Source organism: Oncorhynchus masou, chromosome 32 (assembly GCF_036934945.1).
Source record: "Oncorhynchus masou masou isolate Uvic2021 chromosome 32, UVic_Omas_1.1, whole genome shotgun sequence".
In the NCBI taxonomy this organism is placed as follows: Eukaryota; Metazoa; Chordata; class Actinopteri; order Salmoniformes; family Salmonidae; genus Oncorhynchus; species Oncorhynchus masou.
The window spans coordinates 7,827,303-7,837,668 of NC_088243.1; the positions used below are offsets into that span (position 1 = coordinate 7,827,303).

A 10,366-nucleotide genomic window follows, 5' to 3' on the forward strand; every position below is an offset into this window, starting at 1 on the left:
TGAAATCAATGCTCTACGGACAATTCCTTCGACCTCATGTCTTAGTTTTTGCTCTGACATCTACTGTGGGACCTTGTATAGACCGGTGTGTGCCTTCCCAAATCATGTCCAATCAATTGGGGCGGCAGTGCAGCCTAGTGGTTGGACTAGTAACCGAAAGGTTGCAAGTTCAAATCCCCGAGCTGACAAGGTACAAAATCTGTCGTTCTGCCCCTGAGCAGGCAGTTAACCCACTGTTCCTAGGCTGTCATTGAAAATAAGAATTTGTTCTTAACTGACTTGCCTAGTAAAATAAAGGTTAAAAATAAAAAATTTACCACAGGTGGACTTCATCCTTGATGTTTCTAAAAATGGATGGAAACATGATGCAAAGGGTCTGAATACTAAATAAGGTATTAAAGATTATTTTATTATATATTAGAAACAACCTGTTTTTGCTTTGTCATTATAGGGTATTGTGTGTAGATTGAGGGGAAAACAATATTTAACACATTTTAGAAGGCTGTAACGTAACAAAATGTGGGAAGAGTCAAGGGATCTGAATACTTTCCAAATGCATTGTGTGATTGTGTGTATAAAAGAAATGACATGGCCAGCTGCCCATGAGTCTGTTTTTTTTTTTTGCACAATTGTTCTGTTGTCAATCATTTATATTGAGTATTTGACTGACCAGTGGGCAACGGCCAGACCCCCTACCAAGATGGAACAGCCCTCTTTTCTGGTTGGATGAGCTGGCGCGAATTCACATTCAAAGTCAGTGAGACCTGCTCTGACTGTTCAGCTCAGGCGCTGAAGTGTTAGGCCACCCAAGCTCGCAAAATGAGACCACCGATGAAATCTTCGCTCTCTCCCACTACTCTTCTATCCCATCCTCTTCCTTCTGTTAAATCATCCCTTCTATATCTTGACTGCCTTTTCAACCCTACTCTCCTCCCTTCCTTTGACACCAACTGTCCCCTTTCCTCCCGGGCAGCCCGATCCTCCTCTCCTGCTCCATGACTGAGTGACTCACTACGTGCTAACAGAACAGGGTTGCTAACAGAACAGTTACACAGAACTGGAAGAAAACTAAACTTCCGGAGGACCTATCCTCCTTCCACTCTCTCTACATAGCAAGTACGCAAGACTACATGTGAGTAATGTGTAGTAAGTGTGAAGAGGCTGTAAGAAAAGAAACTTGTATTTTATTACATTATTTGTTTATTGATGTTTTGTATTCTTAGCAGTGGGTCCAGGCCAAGGCCGGACTGTCTCCTGAACTCGCTGTTTAACAGATCTGGAGATTGGAGGGATGAGAGAGTGGGCAGAAACGGTTAAGGTAGGAGAGGTTGAGGCAGGAATTTTTAAGGTAGGGAGGTTGGGGCAGGGCTGGTTAAGGTAGGGGAGGTTGAGGTGGGGCTGATTTGTGATGGCTGGGTGGAATGGGTTGTGATTACCGGTAATGGGGAAAATAAGAAATCAAAGTGTGGTGCAGTAGGTGATATTAATGTGAGGGGACTGGACATGGAGGCTGATGGTGTTCCCAGAGGAAGGGTGGGGGAGGCACTGGCAGTTCTTGAACTCACAGGCGTCTGGTGTTCTTGGGCGACTGACCTGGAGACGGAGAGCTGCCGAAGCGCCTCCCCTTCCCCCAGGCGATCCTTCTCCATCTTGAGGCGCTCCCTCTCCACCTGCAGGCGCTCTGTCTCCACCCTCAAGCGCTCTCTATCCAGCTGGAGCCGGTTCTTCTCCACATCCAGGTGTGCCTTCTGTGTTTCATGTGCTTTTTCTAATAAATCATAAAGAGCTTGGTGGATGTGTTGGGCGGTCTGTGTAACATGGATTTGTTGCGTTTGTGTGTCCAGGATTTGTTGGAGCAGATTGGCTTGGGGGCCTTGTGGTGTCCAGGCAGACGTGATGGGTTGGGGTGTAGAGTCAGAATGGATGGAATGAGCTGGTGCAGGACAGGAGCTGATGGGTTGGGGAGCAAAGCCAGAGTGGATGGAATGAGCTGGTGCAGGACAGGAGGTGATGGGTTGGGGTGCGGTGCCAGAGCGTGCTTCTGCATTGCTCACTCTCTGGGGTTTTAGGCTGGGTATCTGTAAAGCACTTTGTGACAACTGCTGATGTAAAAAGGGCTTTATAAAATAAATTTGATTCATTGATTGAGAGTGGATTGAGTGAGCTGGTGCAGGACGGGAGGTGATGGGTTGGGGTGGCACTGTTGGTGCTGGCCAAGGTGTTGATGGTGAGGTGGAGGGTAGCTCCTCCATGGTGACAGAGGGTAAAGCTGACTCCACAGTTCCCTCTACTGCTGGTGGGGGACCAGAGCTGGAGATTTCTCCCTGAGAGGGACCTGGACAAGAGGATTCGGTCAATATTATTTCAGATATTTTATATTATTTATCACTTCTTGTTGAAATTGTTTCCTTTAATGTCATGTTTTCCGTTGGTAAACCATTGTGGCATTGTTTTTTAATTCAAATAAAGAATACACTTAAATTTTTCCTGGAGTGTGTTCTGTCCTTTCCATTCATCAGGTACTCATTTAATACAGTCTTTATGGAATGTAATAAAGGTTGTGTGGCTCAGTGAAATGTAAACTTTGCTTTGCCTCATATAGGCGACTCATGCGACCACACAAACACATCTAAAGGGATACAATAGTGAAGTTATATATTACACTTTGGACGGTGTATCAATACACCCAGTCACTACAAAGAAACAGGCGTCCTTCCTAACTCAGTTGCCGGAGAGGAAGGAAACTGATCAGGGATTTCACCATGAGGCCAATGGTGACTTTAAAAGCATTTATGAGCGTGGAAAGCAGGTAAGCTAGCGGTTAAGAGCTTTGGGGCAGTAACGGAAATTGCAGTTTTGAATACCTGAGCCGAATTGGTGAAAAATCAGTTGATGTGCCCTTGAGTAAGGCACTTGACACTAATTGCTCTTGTGAGCCTCTCTGGATAAGAGCATTTTCTAAATGACTAAAATTGTGAAAACTACAAATTACCGCCCTCTACTGGTGAAATGCTGTATGTGTAATATTTTCTAAATGACCCTAAAATGGTTAGTGACTAAACTAAAGGTTGCAAATTACAAGGTACAAATCCGTTCTGCTGAACAGGCAGTTAACCCACTGTTCCTAGGCCGTCATTGAAAATAAGAATTTGTTCTTAATACTTGCATTAAAATTAAAAAACATTGTCTAATTATGCCAGTTTCTATGTATTAAATGGGTCGCAGACTTAAACTAGCTGAGTTCCCTCTTTGGAACTTTGATGGATCTCGTAGAATGTAGGCCTACATTCTACATGGCCATTAAACCCCAATCAGAAGCAGTAGGCCTACATTCTGTCAATCTATGTCGAGCAAATCAACATTAAACCCCAATCAGAAGCAGGGTTTTTGAAATATACATTTCTTAATAATTAATGTAATTGATCTGGATATACTCTTACTTTGTAGCACATATGATTGGGCCAATCTACAAGAAGGCCTGGTTAAGGCAAATGTCAAACAGCAACTTCAATTAATTTTTTTATTTAATTACTTTTTTTAAAGTCCAATTTAAACCAAACAATACATAATTCAATATTGTATCATGTGAGGTATAATCACTATGGCCTAATGTCTAATATATTAGTATGATGTAATTATAATTAAGATATAATTACAAGATGAGCACTCACCAAATCCCAAATCAACAGGCCCTACACCAGCCTCGGTCTCTGCCATTCGGGAGAAAAGTTGCTGCTCCAGGTCGGTCAGCACCGGCACGGTGTTGGGCCCCCCACCAGTCTGGGAAGACAATGTCCGGATAGAAGAAACCTTTTGCTTGATTTGGCTCCTTATGAGATTATACTTCTTCCGGACATCGTCACCACATCTCGCCACAGCCGAGGTCAAGGTCCCAGCGATGGTGTTCCAGGTTGCTGTCTTTGACCCCCGGGGGCGAATGTGGGCCTGGGCGCCGAAGAGGTCCTCCCAGTGCCCAAGTACCCCTGAAATAATAAGATCCTCATCTCCAGGGGTGAATCGGTGCCTCTTTTTTTCAGTTTCCTTCTCCATTCCTTTCGGTTTTCTTTTTCCTTTATCCACATGTGAAATTGATATAAAATCAGCATCAGGTTGAGGTTTATGATTAATTCCTAGGAAACAGGCTAAACTTTTTATGAACTTACTAGTGTTCTCCATTGTTGGTCACATTAAGAAACAGTTGCAACTGTGTGGTATTTAAACCATGAGGCCCAACGGGGTGCGCTATATCTATTTTAACCTTTATTTAACTAGGCAAGTCAGTTAAGATCAAATTCTTATTAACAATGACGGCCTACCAAAAGGCAAAACGCCTCTGGCCATAATAATCTGATAGTTTGGGTCCTGAATGCTAATTTATAACTCAAGTTAATGCACCTAATATATTGCACAATATGATTTACTGCTCAGTCATAACAGGCATCTCTTGCTATGAAAGTCTACAGCAGAATGAGCCAGTAAGCCCTCTCCAGAATGATAGTCTAGCTTCAATTTAGTCTGGATTTTTCACAGTAACTTTCTCAGAAATAATCCTGCTGCAACATGTTAAATAGACATTTCAACCGGTTGGTCCTTTTGGGGGGTTGGTTCTGTTTCCCAGTTAGATGTCAGATACATTTCAGACAACATTTCACTGGAGACTTTTGGGCACCCGAGTGGCGCAGAGGTCTAAGGCACAAAACCACAGTGCTAGAGGTGTCACTACAGACCCTGGTTCGAATCCAGGCTGTATCCGCACAATTGGCCCAGCGTTGTCCGGGTTAGGCCGTCGTTGTAAATAAGAGTTTGTTCTTGACTGACTTGCCTAGATAAAGGTTAAAAAAAACATTTTCATCCAATGATTCTTGTGGAATCTAACAAGTGCATTTCAATTTATCATGGACCTACATAACAACATAAGGTTGGACACTACTACTCAATTGTTTTTTTGCGCTGGGATTTTCACACTCAACAGTTGACACTTTGTCGAGTCCTCGCCCCGATGAATTAAAGCTGTTCTCGGGGCAAAAAGCAATACTTTGTTTCGTACACTCAGTGTATCTCTTGAACTGAGTCCAGCATGCAGGTTAATGCCATTAGCCTGATGGGTGTGCATGCATCATAAAATCATGTGTTCTTTTTCATAACATTGCTAGAATCAATGTATTGTTTGTCATTGGGTGTTCTGCCCCCTGAAGCAAGGCAGGCAGGAGGAAACATTCTAAAAATGAAATTGCTGAGTGATGTCGGTTATCTACGTTGGTTTGAATTCTGTCCAAATTCTGAACTGTGGTTTAAATATGTTCCATGTGTGAGAAGAAAGAAAACGCAGACCTTTGAGTAGTAAGACTTGGTGTTCTTCCGTGTTTTCTTTGAACTCTCCAGCCGGCCCTAAGTTGAAGACAAATATAACATGTTGATGGCAAATCAGGTGAGTAGGTTCCCCTTTTCATGACTCCAATTACATTACAGTGGAGCCGTTCCACGTCCCATTTGGCCCAGTGGGGAAAATGGCCCGACTCTCTGATGGTGTCCTGCGTCACCCAAATGCTCTGCAAATACACCTCAGTTGCGATATACGTTTTGGAAACATTTGGAGCTTAACATAAGCAAGACAATTTTTCTCAAATGACAAAATATATACTTACAGTACACAGTCTAGGAAAGCTTCACCTGGCTTTATTTAGAGAGATACGTGCAATGGAATGGTCCAATGGAAATGTCAGCACAAGGTGAGAGGATGTCGTAGCGAAGGGTGAAAACAGCCAGATAAAATTTCACTAAACTGTGCATAGTATGTATATTTTAAAGGTCATTTATATGACAGTTACGTTAAAAAGGTTTCCAAAAGCGTATTGCTATAGGATTAAAAAACATTGAAAACAGGAGAATTAGCCTAATCAATTTACCTTAAAAAAAGACTAGGTGTGCTGATTTCCCAGCTAGCGTAAAAATACTGCAGAACCATGTTTCTTAGAGCTTGGCGAGTGGTTTTTCATACAACCTTCCCACCATGTTCTGGGAATACTGATGGATACCCATATAGCACAAAACGTTCTGAGAACCATGTTTCTTAGAGCTTGGCGAGTGGTTTTTCATACAACCTTCCCACCATGTTCTGGGAGTCCTGCAGGATACCCATATAGCACAAAACGTTCTGAGAGCCATGTTTCTTGGGAATTTCAGTACTTCAGCATAACATGTCCGACAGTTCTCCTCATGGTTGTATTTAAAGCACGTGTCAAATTCATTCCACAGAGGGCCAAGTACCTGCCTTGTACTCGATTAACGAATTAAGGTCAGTAATCAGTAAGGAACTCTCCTCACCTGGTTGTCTAAGTCTTAATTGAAAGGAAAAAAAAAACAAAAAAAAACAGCAGACACTTGGTCCTCCGAGAAATGAGTTTAACAGACCTGATTTAAAGTAACATTCTCAAATTGTTCAGAGAACGTTAAGAGACTACATTCTTCTGTGAGAATTTAAGTACTTCAGCAGGTTTCCTCATGGTTTTGTTTAAATTCATGCTCTCAGAACATTAAAACTTTCCATAAAAACCACAAGAAAACATTAGTAACATTCAAGGAACATTCTAAGGCTATTTAAAAACAAACATTTCTAAACTACTTCCTCTGAGTTTAACGGCAGACGGCATCCAATGTTGTATTACCGCCCCCAACTGCACTATAATATAAATCCATTATACTTTGTGATACATAATGGGGGGGAAAAATAAAAAATAAAAAAAAATGAAAGAAACACTAAAAAACACCCTGCCAACTAACCACACACTCATTCAAAACACACTAGCCCATTCCACTACTTCGACCACATCTGCTCCTGCATCATGACAACAGTCTGGGAGGACGGGACACCACCACTCAACACACCCTGGAACTCTTCTGAAGTCAAATCTCGTACAGTCAAATACTTCTCTGCAGCTGCAACTACAACATTGGTTTTCTGTGATTTGGAATCCATTTCTGTGGCACAGATGATAACCATTGCTATGAACGCTAGGAAACCAACCTTTCTGAAGCATATATCACTCATTGGCCAATCCCTCTGTGCTGGCACAGATCTACTACTCACAGGGATCGTCTTAGGATCCTTGACCCATCCTCCTCTACTTTCTTCACTGCCTCAGTATACGACACCTTCTGCACTTCTGACTCGAGCCACCTCAACCTGCCGCTCTCTCACCAGTCACTTCTGATGACAAGCAACAAGGGCACTTCTACAGTTGTCACACAACTTTATCCACCAAAAGTACACACTCCTCCATCCCATTCCCTCATCTTGATTGGGATCTCCCTCCTACAAACTGCTATGACATGACCATAAATGTTACACCTGAAACAGGGCAGTGGATTCAGCACAAAAGGCTCTAACAGGATAACTGATATATATCCTAACATGACTTTGTCAGGTAGAGACTCTGACTCAAAAAGACTGACAGTGACTCCTGTTTCACCACCGAGTCGCACCAAACGGCGGGCGTCACAAACACCAGGAATTTAAACTTCAAATTGCCCCACCTCCACACTACCCCAGAAAAATCACTACTTTCAAATGGTGCCCCGTTCCTAAGAGCAAAGCAAGAAACAGATCTTGACCCAAGTTGATTGACACGGACCGCCTGCTCCCTCTGGTCAGAAGAAACAAACATCACAAGTCCACTACCTTCACTGACTCCACCTCCTTTCCCACCCACCCTGAAACCACACATGGTTCTGCCAGAAGGTAAGGACGCACTTTCTCCCCAAAAAGTCACTCCTACTGGTCCAGACTCTTCTTTATCATGTCCATTGACGCCAGGCTCTGTTTCCAAGCTCTTCACCACACCTCACTTAACTCGCCCTCATTCACTTCCATTTCACATACAGAACTCAGTCTGGTGTACAGCTCACTCGGTTTGCACATGACACCAATCCTCTTTGACACCCCATCTCTACCTTCCTCAAATTCAACCTCTTATTTCTCCCCCCTCCATTCATCTCCTTCCTGCTCAGAAATCCACCTGTGTGTCCCTGTCCCAATAGTCCTCTTCTCCCGAATTGACTTGCGGCCCAGTGACATTTTGGGAACATGAGCAGTGACCACACTGAAAAAAACAACCCCCCCCCAGACTCAACTCTTTTCTACTTGTCGGAAAACCTTCAGCTCTCCGCTTCTTTCGTTTCTCTGACCTCATTCAACACACTTCCCGAATCTCCCGTCAACAAAACTCTATCCTATCTTGTTAAGTGTGTTCAGGTGCGTTTGCCACACCCACTAACTGACCACACCTGATCTTAATGAGTGATTATTTACTTTGAAATGGAGTCTGGTTGAATAGACTAAAATGAACAGAGCAGTGGACTAATTCCAGGAATAGAGAGCAGAAGATCATAGGTTAGAGTCGCATTGATGCGGTGCCACAATAAAACAAGGTGTGTTTGCGTGATTAATACCTATATGTCCTATCTGTGCTCGGAGATCACAACGGGTAACCCAAACTAAGCTAGCAGTGTTAAGTGTTACTGAAATATGTTCTCAGAATGTCATTTAATTACCTTTAAATAACATTCTGAGAATGCAAATTATAGGTTAATAAAACATCCCATGACAACATTCTGGGAACCATAGTAAAACGTTCTCAGAACATCCCTGCAATCTAGAACAGGCGGAATGTTCACTTCCGTTTTTAGGAAACGTTTGGCTTTGTTCCTAGAACCAATGGGAAACCAAAAAAGTACATTCACACAACTTCCAAGGAACCAAATGTGCTAGCTGGTTTAAGAGCAGGTCCCTGCTGTTCATATAATCTTATTCATTATGATCTTAAAGGCAAAACTCATCCTACAAATGGCCCTACTAGCAGACTGTGAAAACAGGCAGTGCTCTGCTTTTACCATGATACACAAATGTTTCAATCTCTTCCTCCTTTACTTCATCTTTAATGTTGACATTCAGCCCCAGTGTTTGACTGCAGTCTTCCTGCTTCACTGATGCCATCTCTGGAGCCTGCTGTTCACTCTGTTACAATCAGGACCCTCAGATTTAGGCGCGGTAAAGGAGAGCAGCAGGCAGGGGTTGTTTTCACCATCCTAAAATAAAAGACCAGACACGCATCCCAAGTAAAAAAATATGAAATGACTACTATGTAATACAAATTGCTGCTATTAACTGGTATGTTGGATTTGAGAGGACATTTTCTCTGGTAATCTCTGATTATAAACATAAGACAAGGAAGAAAAAAAAAGTGTGAACACTGAAAATATTTGTATACCTTCTATTTTAAGCATACTGTACATAACCCATACAACATGTAAATTAATCCATACATGATGTTCTTTCCAGCCGTGCAATGGGCTGTGGATAGCCTGCACTCACCATGATATGAGCAAGCCTTAGCGACTGACATCAAGGCTCCTGTGTTGCTAACTACCGTTAACTAGCTACAGTAGCTAGTCGACAGAGACGCTGTATACTAAATTAGCTCATATGCGTTCAATCAAAACAGAATCATAACATTGCATTTAGCTCGTTATTCGTAAGCGAAATAAACGGTTTCTGAAGTATCGAAACGTCAAAAAAATTGAGCATGAAGATCCAAAACAAAGAAACGCGGCAAAACTTCCTCATATGTCTTCTTCTGTTCATTAGTAACGTTTGGTGACCAACAGCACATTTGTTTACTGCCACCTAACGTCCGGGAGGGTAATGTGAGTTAATTACCAGTTCCGAATTATACCACCAGAGAGCAATAGTGATTTACACCTTATTACAACAAATCACACTTTAAGTCACAAGAGCCAGCATCTTTAATACCAGTCCCCATTATACATTATATAGTTACTAGTTTGTTCATACCTGGGCAGAAATTCTGTCAGTATTGCTTTTCTTTTACAGAAGACAAAACGTTAACCAAAGCAAAAGGTACAGAACATGTTCTTAATACACAAATGTTTCAATCTCTTCCTCCTTTACTTCATCTTTAATGTTGACATTCAGCCCCAGTGTTTGACTGCAGTCTTCCTGCTTCACTGATGCCATCTCTGGAGCCTGCTGTTCACTCTGTTACAATCAGGACCCTCAGATTTAGGTGTGGTAAAGGAGAGCAGCAGGCAGGGGTTGTTCTCACCATCCTAAAAAAAGATGACACATTCTAAGTAAAAACATTTACATTTACATTACCTGAATGACTTATGTAATACAAATACACAGCACTTTCAGTAACTTTTTTCCATCTTTTTTTGTTACAGACTGAATTTAAAATGGAATACATTTAGATTGTTTAGTCACTGGCCTAAACACAATACCCCACAATGTCAAAGTGGAATTGTGTTTTTTGAAATGCTTACAAATTAATTAAAAATGGAAAGCTAA

The 10,366-nt window shown here is 42.1% G+C and overlaps 1 protein-coding gene across 2 annotated transcripts; it reads right to left on the minus strand.

The window, feature by feature from the left end:
• Window positions 1-1,188: 1,188 nt before the first annotated feature.
• LOC135525522 (uncharacterized) lies at window positions 1,189-9,638 on the minus strand. Of its 2 annotated transcripts, none has more exons than XM_064953193.1 (5): window positions 9,371-9,638; window positions 8,927-9,084; window positions 5,332-5,388; window positions 3,672-4,070; window positions 1,189-2,335 (listed from the first exon to the last, which is right to left on the minus strand). In XM_064953193.1, the coding sequence occupies exons 4-5, from the start codon at window positions 4,048-4,050 to the stop codon at window positions 1,344-1,346; spliced, it is 1,371 nt and encodes a 456-aa protein (XP_064809265.1). In that variant the 5' UTR covers window positions 4,051-4,070; window positions 5,332-5,388; window positions 8,927-9,084; window positions 9,371-9,638; the 3' UTR covers window positions 1,189-1,343. The 2 variants fall into 2 exon arrangements, with proteins under 2 accessions (XP_064809265.1, XP_064809264.1); XM_064953192.1 differs by having other exon boundaries at window positions 8,890-9,084.
• Between the last annotated feature and the right edge of the window lie 728 nt (window positions 9,639-10,366).